This window comes from Leptodactylus fuscus, chromosome 1 (assembly GCF_031893055.1).
Source record: "Leptodactylus fuscus isolate aLepFus1 chromosome 1, aLepFus1.hap2, whole genome shotgun sequence".
Classification (NCBI taxonomy): Eukaryota; Metazoa; Chordata; class Amphibia; order Anura; family Leptodactylidae; genus Leptodactylus; species Leptodactylus fuscus.
The window spans coordinates 94475468-94503125 of record NC_134265.1 but is presented as its reverse complement, the minus strand read 5'-3'; the positions used below and the strand labels follow the sequence as shown (position 1 = coordinate 94503125).

Here is a 27658-nt window from a genome sequence, read left to right as displayed (position 1 = left end):
GAACCTATGGCCATCTTGAATCCCTCTGAACTTTTTTTTGTCTATAAGTTACATTTTTGTAATTTTATTTTTTGAAAATTAACATACTAAAATAATTTCCACAAGAATCTTCTCCCTTTGGGATAACTAGATGGTGGAAAGGAGCAATAAAAAGGATTGGTTAGGGTAAAGCTCGCCATACATATTAGATAGCTGTTCGTTCAGCTGACTGATATCTTGCTCGATACTCTTATATATGTGTATGCTTGAGGCGGCTGATATACAGCTAATGGTTATGACCAGCTTAATAAGGATAAAGGTACTAGGACAGAGTAGACATCAAAATAATAAAGCTTTTAGCCTCTCTTCTCCAGGTACTTGTGATGAAGCTCAGCAGCTATGATCTTTTTAAGCTAACTGTCCCTGTGTGAGTGATATCATATGACATCATATGATAAATTAACATGCTTCTGAACCTCCTTTATATACATATACATTCTGCGACAACACCAGAGAGCGTCAGTGCTCTAGTGCAGCCGATTTCTACAGTTTTTATTTGTAGGATGGGCACGGCATTTTTTTTATTTTTTTTATTGCAATATATTCCAAAATATGAATTTTTCTCTTACGAGTATATTGTAGAAAACTTGAGACAAATTACCATCTACTCTTATTGCTACATACAGTTTCCTTCCCTCATTCTAGCTCAGTTACGAAGTTAACCATCCTCTTTCTTACATTTAGACAGAGCACTTTAGCTTCTTAGCAAATTGTGTAAAGAATAAACACAACCCTCTTACACATATTTATATATAGCTTGTGAACCTCACAGACACTGTGCTGTCTTTTAAGTGTACCAGGAAGGCACATCTATATTTTAATACTGTGTAGGCAGAAATTTTCCCCTTCCCAGTCAGCTCTGTTAGATCGCCTTTAGGTCAAGGCTTCACCTCATTATTTCAGCTAAAGTCATTGCACTTTACATCATTCACTATACTTCTCACAGATTGGGGCATCGGCATATATAAGACATTTATTCTGTATTCTGTGGATATAATATAAATGAGAGAATAGCTATTTATATTGCTGTGAAGCCTAATGATCATTTTATTGGGCCACTGAATAAGAATGAGCGCTTGTAGGAACTCTTATTTGACCAATTTGAGCCCATTTAAAGGTCTTGTAGTTAGATCATTCGTAGGGCAGTCATTTTTTTATGCCACCCTAAAAAGAAGTGGTATTCTCAGCACCTCTTCCTATGTAAGTGGGGACATGTTTTAATGACTATTTATCTCACATTGGGCCGTAAGCGACTCAAACAAGCGCTGTTCGGCTTGTTTTATCATTGATTACAATTTCGAGCTGGAACGAGTGCCAAAGTGAGAAAGGACCCTTAGGTGATAGCATCTTTCCAAATGACAGACCTTACATGGAAGTCTTTGAGATTATTCTGTGTCTTGTAATACTGAAGATGGACTAGACTAAAGATTTACTTTTTTTTTTTTTTTTTTTTTTTTATAAATATAATTTGTTTAATTTATATATTTAATACATTCTAAAATGGGAAACCTAAGGATGTGTAATATTCTTCTATTGGTTTTGGAATTGACCAGATTGACCATGAATGGATGCACACATTGTTATACACTGAGCGGCCAAAAGTCATGGGAAGGTACTGGATGCGCCGTTAATAGTGAGTCGCCCCTCCGCGAGCCCTGATAACTGTAGCAAGACGACAAGGCATGGACTCCACGAGGTGCTGGACAAGTTCTGTAGGGATATTCTTCCACGCAGTCTACACTTCAGCCCGCAATTGGTCCTGTGTAGTTGGCACTGGGTCCATAGAGCGGACACTGGTATCCACAGCATCCCATAAATGCTCTATGAGGTTGAGGCTGGGGAGCGGGCAGGCCAATCGAGGGTTGTGAGGTCAATGGTGTGTTCATTAAGCCAGTCCCGTGCCACCAATGAGTAATAACATGTTGCATTGTCCTGTTGGTACACAGAATTCCCATCAGGGAACTCCAACACCAGAAAGGGGTGCAGATGGTCTGCCATAAGTTGCATGTATTGAGCACTGGTCATTGATCCCTGCACCCGGACAATGGGGCCTAATTGCGACCATGTGAACACAGCCCAGACCATGACAGAGCCACCTCCTGTCTGGACACGTCCCTGTTGGCATGCAGGATCCATGGCTTCATGAGGCATACGCCACACTCTCACATACCCATCGGCTCTGTACAAGTGGAACCATAATTCATCAGACCATGCCACATGCCACCACTGTTCGATGGCCCAATGACCATGGTCGCGGGCCCATGTCAGTCTTCGAGCTCTGTGCTGCAGTGTCAGCAAAGGGGCACAGGTGGAGCATCGACTGTTGAAGCCTATGTGGTGCAGTTGTCAGCGTACAGTCCTGGTGGAAATGGCACCCCACATTCAAATCGGCAGCGATTTGACACACAGTAAACCATCAAGAGCCCCATACAACTCTGTGGAGGTGACGTGGTCGACCAGTGCGCTGGTTTACTCGGATGGCAATGTTGTCTCTGCGATATTTCAGGTCCACCTGAAACACTGTTGACCTTGGAAATCCATATTCCCAGGTAATCTCCAAAATGCTACGCTGTTTGCGTCTTGCACCAATTATCATCCCACGTTCAATGTCACATAACTCGCAATGTGCTGCCATGTTCACGAGACACCTCTCTGCATTAGACTGCTTAGATATCCTGGCGACACTAGTGCCATAGGCCGCATCGCGTCACAATGTTTGAGCGTCATATCTGACACAACCGGCACTGGTACACACCGTCCCGTGACGTTTGGGAAGTGTGTAGTTTTATCAGTATGCACAGTATATTGATTGTGTATAGTTTTCAACCTGAAGCATCAACTACCCCAGAGAGTTGACTAAAAACCATTTATCGACGTTACGTTATGGCCCTTATTTTATTGGCTAAATGTCTTTGTCCCTGAAAATGCCATTCACATAGACTCTAATTAGCGCCCAGGAAGGCAGCCATAAGAAGCAGCTTTATTCCCTTTCCCTAAAGCTGGTTGCCATGGCAGGAGATAGATGCACGCTGACATAAAAAGGAATGTGACGCAGTCAGCTGAACCCCGTAGCACAGCCTGATAGGAGCGTTCTGAATTAGTCTCTCTCTAGGTGACAGTAGAAAAGCGATGCTGTACTTTCTCTGGCTAATTTTAGCCTACGCTGCATTTCTAGTGGGTGGGCAGGTGAAGAACGGGCAGAAGATAAGAGGAGAAAGGAGAAGGAAAATGAGTCTTACAAAAAAAGGACTTGAATAATTCCCATAGCATGTTAAAAATAAATCTGCCTGGATCCTTTTGAAGTGTGCAGTGTGAGGAGACGGGTTACCAGCGCCAGCCTGGGTCTGTACTGTATTGTGGAAGATTTCATGCAGATTCCTCGTCCATAGTAAATGTCACTCTCTTGTAAACAGTTTAAATATCAGTTGCCCAAACTAAATAAAAAGCTACGAAGCTCAAGTAATATTTACTTCAGTTGCTACAGTGAAAAATAAATAAAAATAGCTTTGCTTTTATACAGACTTACACTTTCATAGAAGTAGAGATGCTATAATGTAATGTAAAAACACGGTTTTAGTGGTAAGTTATTATTCTGTGGTTTTTGTTTAAACATTACTTCAATAAACCGTTTTAGCTGTGGTTATATTTTACAGATTTGTATTAGCAGTACCCCAAATATGATGAGATTTATTTAATATCCCTAATAATTAAGATTGTGAGATATATATATATATATATATATATATATATATATATATATATATATATATGAATTTCAATTGTTTATATAATATTTTCATATGTATTAACTAGAGCAGTGATGAAATCTAGTGCAGTCCTTTTAGATTCTAGCTATAGACAAAATAAATGCTGAGAAATTTCTGACTTTGATCTCCTTTGTAGGTTTGTCCATCTACCTGCACAAAGAGGTAGTATATGCACAGCTACGTGTAATTTGTTACTGCTATAGGACTCACTTAATAGGACACAAGTAGAAACCCTCAAATGTGATCTTCTGATAAGTGTCTTTGTAGAAAAGTGAAGGTCTCTGCTTGGTTTTGAACCTAGAACATGATAAATCACGGCAATAGCATAGTGAGATGATCCACAAGTTTACTTTTTATTAGATGGGAAAAACCATAATGGTCTTTACAGGCACAAAGTCCCGGTATGTAGAGATATTGAGTGAGAAAAGGGAAAGTAGCAGACACACATTATATAGTTGCTTATCTTTTTTTATATATACATATCTAAAATACTGCTACACAGAGAGATATCTCTGTATACAAATACTGCATGCAAAAAACAAAACAAAAACATTGATATTAAGAGTTTTAGGCTGAGAAAATCCTTTAAGAGTGAGGTGAGCTACAAGCTAAACTGTTGTTGCCTTGCATACTGGATATTCTGGGTTGAAGACCCGGAAGAAACACAAGGTCCAAGTATTGAAAAGTTTCACTTAGTCTCTGTAGTAGGAAGATATAAGTAACTATCATATTCACTTATAAGCAGATTATTCAGGAGTAGATATTTATAAACTGTGTTTGCCATATACAAATTTTTCAAATGCAGTTTAGCAAATTAAAGTTGCTCCTATAATGGTTGATATTTTTTAATAATTTTTCTCCTATACTATATACAGTACCTCAACACATTTGTAAAATGGGTTTTTCTATAATAGTTATTGAATTGAAGTGTACTTATTTAATTGGATCCACCATTACAAGTTAGTTTGTAAGCGGAACCATTCATGAACCATAGCGCTGAAGTGGCAGACAATGTTGGAGTAGAGTTTCAGCTTGTCTATACACAAGTGTGCAAAGCAAGGTCCATAACCAAATGGTTGAGTGAGTTTAGGATAAGCTAGAACAGAGATTGGACAACAGGGTCTGGCACAATGTGAGTGTCCAAGTGTGACCTCACAAATGCACTTTTGGATGAATGGCTAAACCTTCCATCAGACCCCTACTCCAAAATGTATAAAGCCTTCCCAAAAGAGTTACAAAGGGGGAAGCCACCAAATATTAATGCCTAAGGATTTCATGAGAGCTCCTGTAAGTGTGATGTGTAGGTATGACAATGGTTTTATTCTTAGTGTATGTTATTCTAACAGAAGTTTTCATACTGTAGTCTTAACATAAGATTGTTATGGTAGATCAACCAAACATTAGTAGTCCTTTAAAATTAACAAATACTGTTATGTTGAAAGTGAAGGCTGACCCCTAGAGTTGTGAAACTCAGATCATCTAAAGATAGGTCATCTTATGGAAATCCTCTTGACAGTCCTTATAGTACCTACCTTGAGATGTTATCTCCTTTGCCGGCAGAAGATGCCCTTAAATGATGAGTCTCGTGATTTGTGATTAATGGCATTCCCTGGCAGTGTGTCTGGATGGAAATCTATGCCACCTTCATTCATTTCAGAGAATCACTGACCACCCACCGCATATACTCTCCAGTCTCCCTTTTCAGAAAGTGGCAAGTGCAGTATAAATTGCCCTTGTTACAAAATTGTTTGCAATTTCTTTTACATCAGAAAAGTTTTAGAGAATTTCTGTTCTCATCAATTGCTGTGTAAGGCCAAGTTCACAACTGCATCGGTTGGAGACTCCACCACAGAAATCGGCACAGAGAAAAGTCTTGCATGGAGGACTAATCCCTCTGCCAGTTTTACTATAAAAACGGAACCTCCTTATAGTCTGTAGGGCCCACTGGTAAGCGCTGTTTTAGCAGTGTATCTCTGTTGTTCAGGTCACCTGGCGAACTCAAAAGATGGAGACCCATTCACAGATATGGCCTAGCCTAACAGTTATTCACAAGTAAAACCTTATGACTAAGGCTCCTTGCCAACATTTGGTGGCATGTAAATTGCATAAAAATCATGACTTTAGAGTTATTTATGTAGGAAATGCTGGCTTACACTGCTTATATACCTAAATGAGTTGTATAAGACTAGAAATAATGGATGTTTTCTTCCTGAAACAGAGCACCCGTGTCCATTGGTTGTCTAGTATTGCAGCTCAGCTCCCTTGCAGCCTTTTAGGGCAGTGCAGTAACAACACAGTGTATGCATATGAGTGGAGCTTTTTGGAACCATCCCCCCCACCCCCAACACAAATGGCATGATTTTATGAATCCCATAATCCACTTGTAGCCATTGTCTTGTGTGGATATCCCTGTTGTTGATAAGTCCTATTAGAGCTTATATACAACACAAGAGAGAGGTCTCCGGCTTGGCACCCCGTCTATTAGCCACAATGTGAAATTGGTCTATATCCTTGGCTCCCATTCTGGCAGACTCAAGCTGTCCATTGTATTACAATGTCTGGAAAAAAAGGGGACATTTTGGAATTCAGGGCAATTGGTTTATCATACTGAAAGGATATGTCTCTGGTAAGCCAACCCCTTTAAAATCACCAATAAGAAAAATCTGTATCAATTTATTAGCTCTAGTCTATCATGTAATACATTGTGTGTAAAAGAAACATGTAATGTCAGAAAAAAAAAAAGTTCCTAAGAGATTTTTATGTGTAGTGGGCAACACACATGTAAATTGTGCCTCTGTAGAAGACATGAAAGTCAGTATTCTACAACGGGTTTTTACATTTCTACCATTTGTAACTTTTTATATTTTTTAACACCAATATAGATTACTTTAATTGCCTTATTTCAGTATATGTTTGTTTGTTCCCTAATTTTCTGTACCATACAGATCCTATCGATATTGTTAAAGATCCAATCCCCCCACATGAATATAAGCCTGAAGAAGACCCTAAGATATACAAATCATCGAAGACTAAAAGAGGCCCCTTGTCTGATGACTGGATTGAAGAGCATAGGAATAACCTTGGAAGATGCCCTATCATGTGTGCCTACAAGTTGTGTAAAGTGGAATTTCGTTACTGGGGCATGCAGTCTAAAATTGAGAGGTTCATACATGATGTTGGTGAGTGTACTGTATTTGGTGTATACATACAATAATAATAATATCCTCAAAAGCGGATGATTTCTTAATATAGTGCATTCTATTTGTAATGGAAAGTATGATAATGTGGCCTGTTGGGACTCTTTCATTCTTGATATAAATGTCAGGAACCAGAACGCTGAAATGTGTGCAGTTTTTGAAGTGAAGTGTTGGATCTGCAGTAATCTGGTACATATATATATATATATATTTATATGTCAATAAACGTGGTGGATCACTAGACATTAGGGTGTGTCATTCAGGTTTAGTTTTCCCATGCATAACCTACTTATATTTCAAATGACAGATGTCATGATTGTTTTTTGTTTTTTTCACATGCTGGATGAACCAGGTCATAGTTCTCAGGGAGGAACTGCCTGTGTCTGAACCTGCTGAAAACAAAACTGTTGAATATAGAATTTCTGATACATTCCATGGGGAGGTGACACCATGCTTTAATTCAAGGCAGGAATATTTCACAATATCTACTAGTAAAACCTGACATATCATTGTAGCTAAATGCCAGAAGATAAATGTTTTTTTTTTGTTTTTTGTTTTTTTTGTTTTACTGTAGTGTTTTAGTCCAAATAATAAGGAAAAATATTATTTATAAAGTTAAAGGGGTTCTCAAATTCATCATATGGAAAGGTTATCAGTATCAATTACATTCAGGTCATGGGTAACCCATTTAATATCATTGATGAGGAGTCCCCTGAGGGGTCCTTAAACAAGTACTTTCCCCAGACCATTGTTTGGCTGAAATATATGATTTTTATTGAGATTTTGTTAATGGACAAAAAAAAATAACAGGGGAATGTTCACACTAAAGTTATGAACATCTTTGTTCTCACCTGTTTTGCATGCACAGCTTTTCCTTCCATAAGAAAAGTAAAAAAACACGTCAGAAGAAAACTTCTGCCATGTTTTTTGCATTAGAGTGAATGGAGACTCTACCATCTGTGACTGTACTACAGTTAGTCCTATGACTGATGATGGAAACACATATTTAGAACGGTTGTTTGAACATAACCTAAACCTTTTTTTATTATAATTACCAGGTCTGCGGAAAGTTATGGTCAGAGCACACAGACAAGCGTGGTGCTGGCAAGATGAATGGTGGGGGTTAACAATTGAGGATATTCGACAACTAGAGAAAGAAACACAACTAATGTTGGCCCAGAAAATGGCCCAGTTTAGTCTGAGTGAAAATGAAGCAGAACAGCATGGAGCCAAAGAATCTCCTAACGAGAAGGATTCAGAGACTAAGGTCATTACCTCTATAGAGACAGTTGATGAACCAAGCGGTATTACAGAGTCTCTTTCTGGGAGAGGACTAACCAAGCAATGGTCCACTTCTTCTAGGTCATCCAGATCATCCAAGAGAGGAGGTATGGCCATTAGTTCTTCATAGCAAAAATATTTCAGATTTACTTTTATTGTATGGGAACAGGCAGTGAACATTTCACTTGTTCTTGGATGGTTAAATGTATAATGAGATGAATGATACAGCTTTGCCCAAGTGACACCCTGTTGACCTGAGGAATGAATGCTGCTCTCATAGATGTGATGTGTGGCTTGTGACTCAGGCACAGCACTGCATTTAGTGGTAATCTATAGTCACAGTCGTCCTAAGGTAACCTGTATGGGTAACCTTTAAAGTGTAACTGTTTCAATTCGTATTCTCTAAGTTAATAGTCCAGGTGTCTCAATTCTGATTATAGTTAATGGAATTCTGTGAAGAAGGAAGAGGAGTGTGAGCAATAAGTAGGGCGACAGCAGATATCCTAAAGCAGATAAAGATCTCAGCAGAGCTTTATTTACATCTATACTGTGTCCACAGCCGCATAAAAGTACCAGACACAAGTTTCACCAACAGGACTTGGTCATGGGGTCAATCTGTGATTTCAGGCATTAAAATTACTTAAGGATCTAAAAATTGTCTTGATAAATGGCTTTAGTTTATTATTTCTCTTGCTTATATGGCACCAACATATTCCACAGCACTATACAAACCTTATTACTTACTTTCCCTAATTTTCCTATAAGTATGTCTTTGGAGTGTCGGTGGACACTGGAGTACTGGGAGGAGGGAAACCCACATAGACACATGAAAGATATACAAACTGCGTGTACATAATGCCCTTGGTCGGAATTCAGTCCAGGACCCCAGGGCTGTAAGACATTCTTACTACTTTTCAAACTAGCTTTACAAAATATTGTGTTGTGTGTTACTGATATTATCTGATAAGTTGTTTATGATTCTAGAGACGTATAATTCCATTATGACCATTCTAATTTGTCTAGTGTAGCCTGTAATGTGTGTCCAGCTTTTGTGTTTTGTGTCCTCATGTTGAAATGTTAGACGTTTTTTTTGCAAGAGGTTTCATATTTGTGTCATAAGCCAATGTTTGTTCATTTGCCGATTACTCCAGAAGTAGGAACAAATTTTCGGTGCTTTTTTTGAGCCGATTTTGTAATGTTAAACTGTGTCCTAATAAGATTGCTTTAAGCCAGAAAGTATGTTTATGTATAAACCATTGCGGAGGGCCATGAGGTGTGACCCTACATTGAAACATAGACCCAGCTGGGAGATTTTCCCTTTCACATTTCAAGTTAATGCCAAGAAAAAAAAAAAGGCTTCTTTGTTATTTTATTTCTTAACTTTGTTTCGTCACACATTGACCCTTTGGTCTGTCACTTCTGTGAGTGATGAATTGTCCGGTCAAGCTGTATGCGTACAGCTCTGTACAAGTGATTTACCATAGTAAATGGCATTCTGTACAGCCCGGCCTTCTCTTATTAAACTGACCATTTGTGTTATCATTCTGGGAAATGAATTAATGACGAATAACTCAAAGTAAAACTCTAATTTCGCTTGCATTGAAAAGCCTACTTGTAGAGCCTAATTCAGCAGCTCGTGACTTGAATTGTACAGACAGCATTTGAAAGGTGAATTATGATTCAGAATTGATATGCATGAGTGGAGAAGTGGAGCACATCACTTGCTCCCCGCTGCCTTCTTCCAGAGAATAGATGGTAAGAATGCAAGAGCATAGCAGCATGAGGCTTATGTAGATAGCGAGGACAGCCCAAGAATAACCAGTTCACTGCTGGATGACAGTGGTGCATAATATTTATAGAGCCTTAACTAGATTATGGGATTACCATCTACTTGCATTGCTACCTCATTATTGCATTGCACCATGCATAGCTAATGTACAGTATATGGAATATAAAAGCGTTACATGGGGTGAAGTTTCATCCAGAGAAAATGTCTAATTACTATATCTTACAACCTACTTTGCAGCATGCACATAAAGTACTATATAGTGTATATGGTTTATAGGCTGGACTAATCATGTAGATGCATCTGTGCATAATATAAAACATGAGGACAAGCCTAAGAGGAGCACATGGCTTAAATTGAGTAAGCAGCATTCTAAATCCAACTGTGTATCTTTTCCTGTACAAATATATAAAGATTTTTTTTTAATTTTGTTTTTTTTCAAAGTGGGGGCTAATATACATACTTTTTTCCCTCTTTCTCTCTGGAGGAGCTTTGCCTAGTATACAAGTCTCCCATATAGTATTTGACTTACATCCTAGTCAGTTTACAAGGCCTGTTAAATGGATTGGACGTTGACTTATAGGATAGCTGCTTTCCAACAGGTGGCACTAGAAACTCAGCTTTATTTTTTGGAAATGGTGCCAATTTGCACCTTACTAAAGCTATGATTGTTTATTGCACCTTTTGATGTCCTCATAATACCATTCCCTGTCACTCACAGCTAGTCCATCCAGGCACAGTATATCGGAATGGAGGATGCAGAGCATAGCCAGGGACTCAGATGAGAGCTCGGATGATGAGTTTTTTGATGCTCATGGTAAGTGCTCAAGAATCTGATATTCTGTTTTTTCATGGATTATGCATACTGCATGTTATTTAAATATGCCTGATACTGTATTTTATCATATTGTATTTGCTGCATTAACACTGAAAAAAAACAGTTCAATAATTTGTTGGTGGGGCTTTGGGCGGCAGGCTTACCCTGGTAGAGCAGTACACACTGCAGTGGAGGTGTTTGTAAACAGCAAAGCATAAGGATGTAAAACTTCAGGAGATGAGTCTTCACTGAGTGGGGAAAAACTAGTAAAGCAATATATTAAATCTACTAAAGGGCTTCCTTTCCATTTTTATCAGACATGTACGGCATCACTTTGGACCAGGTTACATTTCTGGTTTTGCAGCTCCGCCCTTTTAGTGTCAGACATATTGTAGCTCATAAATTGGAATGCTGTATGTCTTGTAAAAGTACAAAGGGCCCCATTGTTCCTGTGATCAATTGAGGGTTCCTGCACTATGGCACCTTTTTTATAAAATTCTGTCAGCTACACCAGATAAACACATTGCAAAAATTTTTTTTTTTTTTTTTTTTTTTTTGTAGATTGTGAGCCCCATATAGGGCTCACAATGTACTTTTTTTTTTTTTTCCTATCGGTATTTCTTTGTAGAATGGGAGGAAATCCACACAAACACGGGGAGAACATACAAACTCCTTGCAGATGTTGTTCCTGGTGGGATTCGAACCCAGGACTCCAGCGCTGCAAGGCTGCAGTACTAACCACTGAGCCACCATGTTGCCCCCAGAATTTGATAAATTGTGCACCGTATTCCACTGCAGGCCACAGCGCAAAAAACATCTGAAATGAGGCTGTTTTGGACTGCAGGTTTTAGTTGCAGTGCGCATGAGGTGTGATTAAATCTTCACTATGCTGTGTTTAGGGCCAATATAGTTTTTTGTTTTTTTCCTTTTTGGCTGGATAAAATAAATATGCAAAGTCATATAACCCACAGAATCCGGTAACTACAATTACATGCTGAGTGCATCAAGTTACCCTCTATCAATAATAATGCCTTTTAAGCGCTTTTAAAATGAAAAAAATGACCTAATAGGTTGTTATAAATTCTTGTTTAATGTGCTCTCTGTAGACCTAGAACAAAATGTATGCAGGCTTTGCAAGTTTAATGAAATACTTCTTGGTTAGGCGTTCCTGTGTTGTCCTCTGTACTCTTTAAAAGGCTAAAACTAAAATCAATTGTTTTGTTTTTTTTATTAATGTATTTGGTTTACTAATGGCTTTTGATAGTTATGCTAATATTTTGTCTTGATTTATAAATTCAGTTTTTTCATGAATATTTTAACTTTTGTTTCCTTTCCGTTTATTGTACTTGTGTTTAGAAGATTTGTCAGATAATGAGGAAGTGCTGCCTAAAGAAATCACAAAATGGAGCTCAAATGACCTAATGGACAAGATCGAAACAGCTGAAACAGACGAATTACAAGGTGGTGGTAAAGCATTCTATGACCCTTTCTAGATTAAGTGCAAAATAATATCTGTATCCTATTCTTGCCAAGTAATTTCGCTTATCATTTGCTGCTTGCATACTATACATAAAATAACACATTTTTTGATATAACAACTAAGGATCAATCCCTACAATATACATCCATGCAGAGATTGTTAATCTTGCAGAAAAATGTACCCCACTCTTATGATCTGCAGTTAAAAATTCTCAGAGAGAAATTCCTTTCATTCATCATTTGGTAACCCAGAAAGTCTGATAATCCAGCACTTCCAGTATTGAATTGCAATACAATATGGAATATATAAACACTAGAACAGAAAACTAAGCAGAGTGAGCCAAATATGAAACTTGCCTGCCCAAATATATTTTATGTATTGTCAGGGTCTGGGGTTGCTAGGTGGGGTGGCATAGACACACAAGTCCAGATTTTTAGTCTAAAAAAAAAAAGGTTGTTTTATTTTTACGCCACAAGAAACAGTGCAGCAATAAAAAACAATACAAAATAAATACCTGCCAGGCTAGGCTCTAACTAAACACATAAATAGGTTACCTCACCTATAATAGCAGTTTCAATAGCAAAAATTGAATGGTACAAGACACAGCTCCTACAGTGTGACCATCCAGCTGGCCCTGCAGCCCAGCTCTGTCCAAAGTCTTGCTGCTGGAGCTGACCCTTTAAACCTCACTGATGAGGACAGCCCACAGCAGCTGACACGCTGCAGAAACATCCACAATGTGTGGACTGGAGGGGGTGTGGAATGACAGGTCCCACTGCCAATCCTACCTGCCATTCCTAAAAAATTCAGTTCAATACTGAGCATGTAACAAAATGCTCAGCAGACAAAAGCTGTCTGCTGAGAACAAGTCATTCCTGGACTTTCTCTCATCTTGCCCACCTGAGTAGTCTGGGCGAGATGTACACCCCCTACATTATTTTGCCGGCTTACAGTATGTTAATATTTTATGTTGATCTTTCTCTCTAAATGTTGTCTACCATTTCTAGATGGTTATATTTGTCACTTTGACCATGTAATAAAATTAATATACCTAAAAATCTATTGACAAGAGCCTGTCAGTGTTGGATAAAAAGTATGAAATGCTGCAAAAACACTGCTATAACGTTAACTACACATAAAGCAGTTGAGTATAGTCACCAAATCTTTGCTTTTTATTCTTGTTTTCCATTATGTATGGTTTAGAGCAGTCATATGCAATCTGTCACGGCCAACTGCCCAGAAGTGACCCTCTAGTAATGCCCAAAACTCTGCGCCAAGCAATAGTGACTGTAGAAATGTCAGCTCCGCCAATGTCACACACATGAGAAGACTGTGAGATAAGACAGCGGCACACAAACTTTCTACAGCTCTGCCATATCAGTTGGTCTTGGCTCTGGGTCTGCTTTTAAACGTAATCATTTTGCAATAAATGGGAATAATCACAATGATATTTTGGGTGTTCTTAGTGATGTGTTTTGTGATTGTCATTCATGAGAGGGCACAAATGTTAGGAGTAAAGTTCCTTTCGAACTCCATACTTTTCTGAATATGTTCAATTTATTAACCATCAACATTTTATGGCAGCTAGTTCTATTTCTCACTGCTTTAAGAGAGAAAATAATGATGGTGAAACCTTCTTACTTGTGTGGAGGATGCCCCCTTACCGGCGTTTACTCAGTCTCATGCCATTGCCGCATGTATATGAGTAATGCCACCAGTCCCTTTCCAGTGGTTTCTGAGGCCACTGTTTGGTCCGAACAGTCACCTGTGGCTCAGAACTTCTGGCAACATGCCACTTGCATGAACCTGAGCGGACAACAGTGGAAGACACCGGAACCCTTTTAAGTTCCCAATTATTATTATTATTTTTTTTTTTACATCTCCTCCAACTACCAGCTAATCTCCTCCAGTACGTAATTGTACACATACGCATAAATGCTGAAAATGTATGATAATGGCAAACAATTGTAATGCACCTTTCTCAGACAAAGGACTTAAAGCACAGGTAAAAGATTCCTCACTAGTCCAAAGAATAAAAATGCTTCAGACCACCAGTTGCACATTCCCCAGAAACATAACCGTCAAAGGGATTATTTTAAAGTGTTTGCTAGTCCAGAATGTGTCATGGTTGTTCTTTTATACTGTGATAACTTGCTGTGTTTTCTCACTTTGCTTCACTGAAGGTTTTTAGTGTAATGAGATTGTAAATTTGAGGTTACATAACTAGTTGAAAGGTGGGAGTGTTACATGTGTTAAGTACTATGTTCATCGTGAAGAGCAGGATGAGGTCAGGAGAATAATAAGTAACACCGCAGTAGACAACAAGTGTTGGGATGTCTGGAAGGTGCTGATATTTATGACACAGTATTATGAATGTACGATTCTAATGAAAGCACTCAATGTGCCCGACAAAATACTTCATGAAAATGTAGATTTGCAGTTTTCTCTTCTCATTCTAGAATGTTTAGCAAACTGATGTGAGATTTGGGTCTTCCGGAAACGTTAATACTGTTCTACTGCTATATCTTCTCTTTATAGATGATTCCTACCATGAAACTGCAGAGTACACAGTCAGCTCCAGTGTGGAGGGATTAAGTATAATGGAGGTAGGTGTTCTAGATGATTAATGGTCGACTTCTTCTTGATAGATTGGGAGAAGTAGAAAGTCCTTCCTTCAATTGTCATTCCCTCTAAATCCATTTCTTACTTTGGTTTGAAGAAATGAATAAAAAAACAAGTTTGTGCGTTTCCAATACTAAAGTACTATTCAGTACAGGTCCCCAACGTGTGGTCCTGGGAAGGTTTATATTAGACTGTACAGGATAGAAGCACAGCATGCTGCGACGTATCAAACCAGGTCATTACTGCTAAAATGTCCGTCAAATAAATCTCGAGGAAATGTTACGACTTGTCCCTTACTTGATATGCAGGTTTTGGTTTCCTTCACGTGGAGTACTTCTTTCAACTCACTTTCCACTTCTGTTTTATGTTCTGTCACAGTTTACTCTTTTCCAAAAAGATTTCTCTATCCATTCATAGCTATTGCCTCTCACGGCCCATTGATGGCCCTTACAGATGCATCTTTTCTTATGCCTTGCTGTTCCAGGACCGTAGAAAAGAGGTAGCCATCAATTTATGCCATTCAGGATTTGGGGAAACCTTTTTGTTGATCCCTTTAGACAAAGTAATGAAAAGCCTTAGAAACTTTCATCTTTGCGAATCTGTCATAACATAAGCAATCCAAATTGGTTGAGTAGATGGATGAGAATTTAATGTACGTTTTTTTCTTTTTGGTAACTATTTTGTTCATTACCAGTATCAAGCACCATTATAGAGGTAGGATCCACAGTGTGATCAATTGAACTGATTCTTAATGGTACCGATTCCAAAGTGGTGTCTTTCTGCGTCTGTAATGCACTTCTGAATGGAAACTCTTACTGATATCCTGTCATTTTACCCCATAGTTCACTAAAGCTGAATGAAACTTGTAAAAAAGAAACGCTGTAATATATACAGCCCCCACTGCTCATTCAGAGAACACAACACAATAAAAACCATTTCAGCAATCACATTAACCGGAAAGTAAATGACCTGTATTGGATTATGCTGTAAAATACTGTTACAATCAATGTACAGACAAATTAGAAAGACAGGGCATCAGTCCTATTACTTTTAAGGTCATTGTGGAAGAAGAAAGGTTAGGTTAATCTACTTAGTTCATCAGTTCTCAAACTCCACAGGGTTATACATAGAGATGTATTGCCATTTTGGAACTTGACAGGAGAAAGGGCAACACAAATGATACACACAGGTAGGTTAGGAAACCAGAACTGGGGAATGGTTAAGTGGCCATGCATAGCCGTCACAAATGTCCTGTACAAAGCTCAAAAGAGCTGCATTTTCCAATGGTTACCTTCTCTCTGTGAATAAATGATAGCGTTCAGTCTGTCCTGTAAATTCGATAACATGGCAAGGACATTTACATTCCAAGTATGTTCATTACTGCAGGTTTAATACAAAGTTGAGCTGTGCCTCATTTATTTACATGGTGCAATACAGACAAACATCTTAATTTGTAATATTTTATTATTGCCTCAGGCACTGGGAATGGTTAGGTTCATCCCTACTATTTACTTCTTAATGGTTGTCTCTTATTATCATCAGGAATGTGTTGCAATGTCTTGACTTTGTTGCCACCCTTTTTTTTGTTGTTTTTTCTTCTTCCCCCTAATGATTGATGGATATTAATGCTCTCACACAGCATAGTAGCACACTTAAATGTGGGATTATTTATAACACAATATTGATACAGCCAGAGAGACATCCATCATGAATGTCCCGGTAGTGTGACTTCATAGAGGAATAAATCGACTCTTGCTCATGAAACCGCTTATATCTGATGTCTGCTTTTCTTTCTTAATTCATTTACTAGGGGAACTGAGCAGTGAACACTTACAGAATTCTTCTGTCATTGTGGGTTTTGCTGGGTTCAGAGAAAAGGCAGTCTATTAATGATTTACGCTGCTAGACATTGAAGGATATTAAAGCAGACACATCTCTGACACCCTGTGACAATGAACGCTACAGTAATCCTGCTTAGTGTGGCTTTTACTTTTCACTCTTTTGCTTTATATCTGCAGTTTCTTGTTTCCAAACCAATAAGGGGCTGAGTTGTGTTTGTGCTTTTCTGTGCAGAGGCACACTGCTGTTCTCCATACACAAGTCATTCCCAGCATTCCAGCTGTCACTCTCACAAATGTCATTACAAGTTCCACAGCTATGGCTTCAGTAAGTACAGTGAAAAGTAGCTACTGTAGTCACAACACATTGTTTTCTGTTTGCAAAAAGTCCTTACTAAACAAACCAACTGACTGCAAACAGAGAAAAGAGCATAGATGCAATGTAACAGATACTTAGTCTATAGCTTATGATATGCTTATAGTATATGCTGCATGTTATGGTGTGGATTTTTGTGGTGAGTATTGAAAAGCGTTTCATACTAAGCCTTTAACCATGGCCCTTCTAGGCTTAACATTTGGTGGCAGTTAATTCTGGTATTAATGTTTTGATCAATAATCTACCAATAAAGAGGGGACACAATATTTTTCCACTTCAATCTTATTGTATTCGCTATTATGAGGGGTGACTTTACCTCCTAGGTGCTTGCCTACCTTCACCTACTTGACGCTCCAGCATGCCTATCAATAAAATATCTTTGGACAAAACCAGTTGCATTTAGCTGTATGATATTCTTTTGATTGTATACTGCACAGATGAAGTTCAGTGTCAGACATGGTGGCTGGTGTAATGTTTTGAAGTATAGATATGTCGTATCAAGAATGCCAAATATAAAGTTCTTGATGTTTTTGTCTGCAAGTTGTTTTTTTTTTCCATCCAACAATTTCAGTTTAAAAGATGGACATCTGTCAGTCACACATAATAACATAGTGTAAACCATTTTTCGTATGCCATTTAGTATAGTAAAGTAGTGCGATTTTCTTTCTATTTTATTGCATGCTAAAGGGGGTGTGGGGAGGGGGGTCTTAAACACTGACACCTCCACCAATCCGCTGCTCAGCAGATTTCACTTCACTTCACCAGTCATGGCACAAACATTGTTCACTTGACCTGTCTGCAGTTCACTCCCATTAAAGTCAGTAGGGCTTACAAAGTGCAGCACTGTGCTATATAAACAGTGAAGAGGCTACAGCATTATCCCAAATGCCATGACTTGCCACTCAGTTGATTTGTGGGGATTATTTGTGTCAAGGACAGGTCATCAGTACTTAAAGGGGCTATTTGGGTTATCCTTAGGATAGGCCATCAATATTAGATCCGCGGGGGGTCTGACACCGCTAAAGAGACTGCGCACTTCGTGGTCTTGTTTGCATACCGTGAATCGTGGTACTCTCTTGCTGTACAAACTGTAGTGGCAAGTGTGGGTACTGCAGTGCTGTCCCATTGAAATCTATGCTGCAGTACCCACTATCACTGCTACAATTTGTACAGCTAGCTCATGTAAACAATGCCACAAACTGTGCTGTCTTTTACCGTTGTTGGAGCCCTGCAGATCTAATATTGGTGGCCTATCCTAAGGATAGGCCATCAATGTTATAAATTGGATAACCCCTTTAAGTCCTAAAAAAGAAAACCACCTTTAGTTGCCCTCAGATTGTAAGACTACAGACAGTATAAGAGAATTAGAACAATATAGCGGTGTGTATTTTCAAAGCTCTTATCTCTTCCAGTAACCATTAAGTACCAAGAGCTCTTGCCAGGCTGTGTTTGTCTTCCAAAAATAAGCAAATCAGGCAGCAGCCTCGTCTTCTAACCTGAGGGGTTTTTTTTATTCTTGATATGTCTGCGGTAGTCATATAGCCAGAGCCCGTCTGGCAGACTATATAGCAGACATCCTGAAATATGACCCATTTATTGGTTGAAGAAATAAAAATCATGTAGAATGACCTAGCGTGTCATCTCGAGCTAGTAATATTTCTGCCTGGGCTACTCTTAACTAATTTAGACCAAGCTTACCGTGAACCTAATAGTCATTTATTTTGTAATATACAGCTGAAAAGGTAAATTACTAGTGTAGTGCATTGATTTAGTGTTTTTTGGGTATCCATAAGTATTTTGGAAATGTCTTATTTTTGTATCTTGTATATCTATTTATATTAGTGTTTATGTGGTGCATAGAGTAAAAGCAATTAGAATAATGTCTTTTCACTTGTAGTCTGTGACTAAATGGAGTCATAAGAAAACAGATGTATGTTTTTGTTTTGTTTTGTTTTTTCATTTCATATTTTCATTTTTCATGTCTATGTTGAAGAAAAAAAGAATCCTAAGAAACAAAAATCCTAAAATCCTGCATTTTTGCACTCTGGGCAATAAGCCTAATAGTCTGACACTTCCTGTCCTGTGGAAGATTTCTTTGCAGTAGTCATCTCATTTCCAGCTCTGTCAGAATTAGTGACAGGCTTTATCTATAGGTAATTTAGGAATAACTATTCACTAAAAGTGAGGAGTGATGTACTGTACATATCACATAAAGATATTTAGTTTAAATATCTACAAGATATGTAAATGACATAGTCACGAGTCCAATGTGGGCATATGGCTTGTATGTTAAAATACTAATCCTCTACACCTTCAATGAGTGACAGCTTTAAGCATCAGCACTCACTCACAAACTTCACTTCATGTATTGCCCTGTTCACATATGCTTTTGTATTCTGTCTGGGGAGAGTCCGCATGGAGACCTCCCGAACGGAATACAAACGCAATTGCAAGTGATGTGGTGGAAATGCACACGGACCCCATAGACTATAATGGGGACCGTGTACTTGCTGCCCACTGCCCGCAAGAATCATGCGGACATGATTCGTGCGGGCAGTGAGCGGCAAGCACACGGACCCCATTATAGTCTATGGGGTCCGTGTGCATTACCACTACATCGCTTGCAATTGCGATTGTATTCCATCCAGGGGGGTGTCCATGTGGTAGTGTAGTGTGAACCAACCCTAACATGCAGATTTTGTTGTCGATTTATCACGGATTTAACCTTATGCGTTACAAAGGGTGAATTCCTCAGTGCAAATCTGCAGAGACTTGGTATTCTATGTTTTTAATAGCCACAATGCATGCAAGCTTTTTTTTTTTCCTTTTTCTTTATTTTTATTTTTATTTATGAATAAATATGATTTGTTCAACTCTTATCCATTTTCTGCTCTCAAATCTGCAGCGTATAAACTATATGTAAACATACCCTTGAAGTTAAGGGAACAGTATACCAGGGATAGGGGAGGTCTGTGCTACAGAAACCATAAGTACCATTAACCAAGAGTCTCATAAGCTGTCTGTTTCTCTCCAGCAGCAGATGTGGTTTTTCATGACAACAAATTTTCTTATCTGTTGCTTAACACATTCCCTTTGTGTAAATTACAGAGTGTGTCCTGTACAAATCGCTTGTTCACAGAAAACTTTTAACTGTTTGGACTTTACTTTATCTTGGAGCTGCAGAAAATCAGAGCTGACCTTCAGTAAAACAGCTGGCGCCTAATGGTGTTATACTGTGTGAGGGAGAACATTTAGTGTTTTCATAGGGTCTAAAGCTGACCATACACATTAGATGTCAGGCAAACCTGCTGACTTTGGCAGAAATAACCGACCATCCAATGTGGACGTGGACTCCCAGTCTCTGCCTCAATAGCAGATATTGCAGGAGATAAGGCGGATCCATAGGCAGCAAAATAGCGTGGCGCAAACGCGGCGCTACATGCCAAAATAAGCACAAAAAACGCCAGCGTTACTCAGTGTGAATGCTGCCTTAGATGGATTTCAATGGCTCAATCCTTTATCAGGATAATTAGATGTTTTCAATGCGGTCTACTCATGGTTTCCTCACCATTCAGGGCACACAAACACTCATCCAAGCCTTCTGGTGTATGTGAGGGAACCATTGAAATTGCTGTATGCCAAACCAACGCTTTGAAATTATCCAGTCCTGGGTAAAACTATTAACGGAAGATTAAAATTAACCAGATTATTTTCACTTCTGCTATCTATTTATTTTGGGTCCTTTTTTGTTTTAACTATACAATTTCCTGGTTTAGCTATCATTTGTTGTATATCACAGCAATAGGGGTGAGTTCACGTAAGGAATAGCTCTTGATGTATATCTCATATACAGACCGTGACTTTATAACTGTATAGGTAAACCATGGCATGTGTTGTCTGTAGGCTCACATTGTAGATAAAGTATACTTCATTGTGTATTTTTATTATCATTACATAGGAAAGTATACTGTGCTTTCTTCTCTGTGGATGGAATATAACTAAAACATTGACTGCTAAATTATGACCCCGTCAGCCATTAGAATGAAGCGGCTGCATTTCTGTTTTAATATTGCTTCACTGCAGTACTGCTAGAATTGCTTTACTGTTAATAACTCTACAACAGCGCCCTAGCCACATTGCTGTGCATGGAACAAGGTTGCCCTTCGGATAGGGCTGTTTTAGCAAACGAATGTCATTTTAACATTTTCTGTTTCGAGTGTATTTTTTTTTGAAAATACGGAAAAAAAAAGGAAAATATCTTTCAGCCTCCTGTGGGTGAGTTAAATCCCATGCCTTAGCATAAATGTCAGGTGTTTTTTCCAGCCACTGAAATGAATGTGGCCCATATTCTACATATTCTGAACCGAACAGGTTATCCCAGATTATTGGACTAATAATGTTTCCAATAATTTTATCGGTAGAAAAGGTGATACTACTGAACTATGAAATTTATTGCTACAGATTTTGGCTCTCTGCTTTCAACATGCTTTTTATTAGATAGTGATCCTTTTTGTAAAAGCAACTAAAGTTACATCATGATTTATATGAATGTAAAACATGTTTATAGCCGTTCTGTTGCCGTATTTCTGAGCAGATATGGCTAATGTAGAAGAAGTAGATGTGGCATTTGTTCTGTAAATTTAACCTAATATTTGAAAGTCTCTTTTCCTGATGCTTTCCATACTAATGTCTTTGGTATTCCGTACAATAGGAGAAATAATAATATGAATTGGGTTACTTTGTAAATCTGGTGCATGCCATGTGCAGTGTCATATATGTACTAACTGTTCAAACCATCCCCAATTAATATATAATATCCAATAAATGGGACAGTGTGTAATTATTTGTATATTCCATATAGGATGAATCAGCACAAGCCTCCATGCAACCATGCAAAGTCCATGTACTAATCCTGGTACTTCATGGAGGTAATATCCTGGATACCGGCAGCGGAGATCAGAATTCCAAGCAGGGTGACGTCAATACCATCAAGTCTGTGTTTGACACCGTAATGAGGGTGCATTACCCAGCGGCTTTAGGACACATTGCAGTCAGGCTCGTTCCATGCCCAGCCATCTGCTCAGAAGCATTTTCACTGGTATCCAAGTGAGTCTTTTATTCCCCCCCATTCCATTTGTAATCTTTTATCATGTTGTCCAAGCAAAGCAAGCTAAATATGTAAGTTATCATAATGCAGGAAAAGTAGGCACATTTATTATGGTAATAGATGAGCTTTTCAGCTTGTTACAATGCAATATTATGGAGGAGGTTTTTAGCCTTTCATGTGTATCAGTAGAAAGTAAACTAAGCTTACTTTTTTTAATGTTTAAAGGGATTCTATCATCAGAATCCTTTTTTTTTTTTTTTTTTTTATTTTTTTTTTTATAAAGACCACATTGAAGTTAGGCTATTCTTTCCCTACTTTGTTGTTCTGATTCGCACCACCGTTCCTGAGAAATTTCTTATTTCTTCCTTATATAAATGAGTCTTCAGAAAGCACAATGTGCATTCCCCATGTGCTGAGAAAGCCCAGGGGCATCCCTTGTGCTACCCGAAGACTCTCCAGCAACGCCTCTGTTTTGTTCCACTGCCGCGTCATCAGCTGGCAGAGCCGTCTGTGCATGTCCATTCAGCCACTTTCCTGTGGCCAAACGGATGCTCGTTTGGCTGAACAGACATGCACAGTTGGCTCTGCCGGCCGATGATGCGTGTGATGACTCGGCGGCAGAACAAGACAGAGGTGTCGCTGGGGAGTCTTTGGGTTGCACAGGGGACACCCCCGATGCTTTCTGAAGAGTTATTTACATAAGGAAAAAATAATAAATTTCTCAGGAACGGCAGCGTGGATGAGAATATCAAAGGTAGAAGGAGAATAGCCTTTAAAAAAAATATTTGTACCAATACATAAATATGACAAGTGTGAGGGGGGAAAAGAGTTAATCCAGATGTCCAGCAAAACAGTTTTTTTAAAGAAAGAACTTTAATTATACTGTACTAATCTTAAAAAAAAAAAAAGAAAAAAAAAAAGACATAGGCAAGTCGTACATTGAGGGCTCACCCATTCCCCAGGCCACAGGACTAAATGGATTTGTTCTTTTGCAACATTCTTCCTTGTGTAAAAAACTGATTTATTGCCACTTGGATTACATTTTTTTGTTCATACTTGGCATTTTCATTGGTATTGCAATAGGTGAGTCTTTAAATAACCATCATTTATGTCCCCAATTTCACTTTCTCAGTTAGCTCTTTCTAAGTTTGCTGGGTAGTTTGTATGTGTAGGAGGGACACTTTTGGTATGTATGTGCACTCTGTATATACGGTACATGCCACTCAACCAAATTTGGTGGAGGAAATATATTAAGGTGGGTACACTGTACAAGTTATGGATCAGTTACTTCCCTAGTGCACTGTCCACCAGATTTATCCATAGGGCATAGAATTTTGGTGATGACATATTGATCCAGGAATATATTTTTATCCTAAAATGAGGAAAATTGACTTCTACCTCATAGAGTTTTTGTCTTCCTCTGGATCAACATTGCAGGATATTAGTAACGTTTTGTAATGCTGAAAGAGACATATGCATGTGCACCTACACCTGATGCATCTGTATCAGTTGCATATAAACTATCCCTTTGCCGCCTGTTCTGCCTCTTTCATCAAGTATATGATAAATATGTGGTAGATATGTGTCTCGTATACTCTGTCCTTTCTGGACCTGCCATTGTCATTGTAGAGAACCGCTCAGTGTGCTATAAATACTTTTAATTCCCTTATATAAAACCAACATATTCCTCACTGCTTCATAGACTTAGTTTGTCCATACAGTTACAATCTCACCATAAACATAAATATCTAAACTGCCTGATCAGGGGAAGTTTAGAGGGTAAAAAAATCTGTGCAAAATGGCGAATAACCCTTTTTATTTTTGTGTGACTGACAGCTGAAAATTTGCAACAGGTCGAATTACTTTATATTTTTGGGCAGAGAAAAGTTCCTGCATTTTTACAATGCCGATTTGGCTGAAGTCCAGAATAAAACAGCTAATTTATATACATTCTCTGTTTGGATCGGTCTTGGTTATTTAGTCACCTTGGCTGAGACTAGTCTGCTAGAAATTTTAGAGAGCTTATCTCATACTTGCGGTTCTTCTTAATATCTATTCCAATATTGAAGTGTATTACTACTGGCAAGGATGGACTGAATGTTAAATGCAATTACTTCTCATTCACACGACAGGGCCTTGTACTCTGCCATGAAAAAGTTAGTTTTTCATGGCCAAGTGTACTTCTGAGGATAATCTGTTTTTGCACTTCGCTCATAAACTTGAGTCTATTGAGGGATCTGTGAAAATGCTTCCATACATGACAAGTTCTAATATTTAACAGATAATTCACACAGACAAACAGACTGTTTTTTGTTTGTTTGTTTTTTCCTTATGGCCACATGAATAGACCTATTAGATTCTATGAAGCCATTTGCTGGCCTTTAGGCCTGGGTTCACACAGGGTTTTTGGTCGCCGCAGGTTCCGGTCCAAAATACGGGTAGATGCGACTGGATGGCGGTGCAGTGCACCCGAAATCCAGTCTCACACTCCGCTCTGAATTAGGCCTAAATGAGTGGGCCTAGTCGTGAGGGTGTGTCTTCAGGCGGATTCGCGAGGCGACTCTGCCTGAAGAATGAGCATGTCCGTTCTTTTTTTTCCGGGAGCTGGAACAAACCGCTACCGGAAAAAAGAACTGACCGGCTCCCATTGAAATCAATGGGAGCCGTCTTTTTGGTCAGGATTTTGAGGTGGATACGGCCTCAAAATCCTGACCAAAATACCCCGTGTGAACTCAGCCTTAAAAGAATCTTAGCAGACGGCCGTGACACCCGTCTGAATAAGCACGAAGAATGCTGAATTTATACAAAGCATTTCAGCTTGAATTTGGAGGATGTTCAGGCAAGTAAATATCATTACTGTGTAGTCTCTTACATTGCATTGTTTCCTGAGGTCTTTCTAGAGTTTTATTTATTTTGTCTTGTAGAGATAAGGAGTATCTTAATGTGTATGAGTATCCAAAGAGGAGGATGTACCAAAAATAGCACAAGCTGTTTTTCAGTTCGGCCCTGCTGTTAGGGAAGCTGCAGATAATATTGACCAAAGACATCAATAATCTCTAAAATGATAAATCACCTAGCCCTGTCCTTTGGACTGCATTACAGATGCATTTCATTTGTTTTACTAAATATGAACAGTCTGTGTACAAAGAAGATGCAGTTACGAGATTTCCCTGGCCGCCTTGTGCTCAGACGTATTGTACATATACAGCTGCATAGACGGACTTGGAGGGACTTGTCTCATGGCGACAGCCTATTTCCATATACCCTGTTGAGAACAAGGGCTGCCACTTTACCTTTGAGCATCTCCAGCGCCATCGCATTATTGACCACCCCTGAAGGAAAGCTGTAATGATGGTCATATTGTTTGTGTCTCAGATTTGCAAGAAACCAATATAATTAAAAGGATGCATAAAATGTAAAGTAATTCAATACAGTTATTGTTACATTTTTATTTGGAGGTTTTATCCACTCTCACCTTTGGATCATGCACACAAATATAAAATATATATGACATCACCGGCAAATATGTGACTTATCATGGCAGCCTGGACAACTACTGCTTATCTCGCTGCTCTTTTGCTTGCTGTAACCTGTTCTGTGTCTCAAGCATTGTGCAGGGTTGATCTCTTCTCACTCCCCTGACATCTGTAGCTGATTATAATGTGACATCCTGTGATAGCACATTATAGAAGGTGTTATACTATAATGTGTGATCATAGTATAGCATACAGTTTAAACATCTTTGTCTAGCAAACCGTTCTAGAAATTCCTTAAACAGTTGTAAACATTGTAGACATTTTGCGCAGTAAATGTATAGAAAAGCTTTTTCAAAGAGGACCTTTCACCATCTCCACCAATTCTGTCTCAAGGCATCTTTCAAAAGGTGTCTTTCCACGGATTCTAATGCGTTTGAAATTTTTTCTCAAGGCCCCATTGTTCCTTTGTTCATTTATTAGTTTCAGCATAGGTATATTCTCTACTCTGTTGCATTATATCAGGTGCTGGCCTGGTGTAGAAAGACAGGGACAGCCCACATGACAATGATTGTTTGGGAACAGAATGATTATTACAGGAAGTGAAGCAGCACCTATTGAAGGATGGGAAGAGTTGGAGTTGTTGGGGGTAGTGAATGGCCCTCTTTAAACACATTAGTGAATTATAGTATAGGCAGAGTGCATTCTCTGTTAAAGGAATCCTAGCATTCAAACGCATTTTTTTCTCATTAATAAGTCGTTTTTTGTCGGTATGATGATGAGTTATCTCGCAGCACTGGGGGCGGGCCCCAACGCTCAAACAGCACTGGGGGCGTCCCCAGTGCTGCAAGAGAACTCTCTCCAGCACCACCTCCATCTTCTTCAGCAACGTCCTCTTCATGCGTCTTCTTCTGGCGCAGGCTTCAGACTTCTAGGCCTAGGGCAAAGACGACCGCGCATGCCCGCCGGCCATGAGATAATGGCCGCTTACACAGTATTATAAGCGGCCATTTTCTCGTGGCCGGTGGGTATGCGCAGTCGACTTTGCCCTAGGCCCGAGGCCTAGAAGTCTGAAGACACGTGAAGAGAACGTTGCTGAAGAAGATGGAGGCATCGCTGGAGAGTTCTCTCGCAGCATTGGGGACGCCCCCAGTCCTGTTTGAGCGCTGGGGACCGCCCTCAGTGGTGCGAGAGAACATAATTTGCATACTGACAAAAAACAGGATTTCAAGCGAACGGCGGCGTGGAGAAGACCATGAAAGGTAGGAGAATAGCCTTTCTTAAGGCTATTCCAATGTGTTAATGGGAAAAAAAATGTGTTTGAATGATAGAATCCCTTTAATTGTATACGATTAAGTCATGGATTGGGCAGCCACAGCTCTCAGGAGCCCACCAAATTGATTTATCAGAGAATGTACTCCTGCAGACGTGTGACACAGCTGTATGCAGGATCTGTTCAAAGTGTGTAAAAATTCTGAGGTCCTTGAGCCTCTGCAGGACTGCAGAAAGAAGACAAAGTATGGTATATGCAAAGATAACTGTGTGTGAATGTCTAATCCAGCTCTTATTCTATGTATGGCCACTGCTCAGTACTACTTCTTTTGACCTACGTAAATAGTCCCTGCATAGTACCACTCTTTTACCCTGCATAAATAGCCACTGCACAGTACCACCATTTTTATCCTGTATTTGTGGGTAAATTTTATCATTCCTGCAATTCTAGTGTATACTACTTCTTATCCTGTATATATGGACACAGAACAGTATCTGGGCACTGCTTAATACCATTTCTTCTAAGGTGGTTTCATGCTACCGATTTAGGTCTTTTTTCTGATCCATTAGAGGATCAGATCAATGGGCATGAAAATGTCAGGC

General features: G+C 39.0%; 1 protein-coding gene across 19 annotated transcripts in view; it reads left to right on the top strand.

The window, feature by feature from the left end:
* PITPNM2 (phosphatidylinositol transfer protein membrane associated 2) overlaps positions 1-27658 on the top strand; it is a 189163-nt gene that overhangs the window by 123339 nt on the left and 38166 nt on the right. For 8 of the 19 annotated variants that reach the window (XM_075274038.1, XM_075274176.1, XM_075274151.1 and 5 more), the window contains 7 exons: positions 6752-6985; positions 8062-8391; positions 10792-10887; positions 12244-12354; positions 14906-14973; positions 17063-17155; positions 22065-22309. In XM_075274038.1, coding sequence (XP_075130139.1) covers positions 6752-6985; positions 8062-8391; positions 10792-10887; positions 12244-12354; positions 14906-14973; positions 17063-17155; positions 22065-22309 — 1177 coding nt within the window. The remainder of the gene's footprint in view (positions 1-6751; positions 6986-8061; positions 8392-10791; positions 10888-12243; positions 12355-14905; positions 14974-17062; positions 17156-22064; positions 22310-27658) is intronic. The other 11 variants (XM_075274168.1, XM_075274134.1, XM_075274142.1 and 8 more) reach the window with 8 other exon arrangements.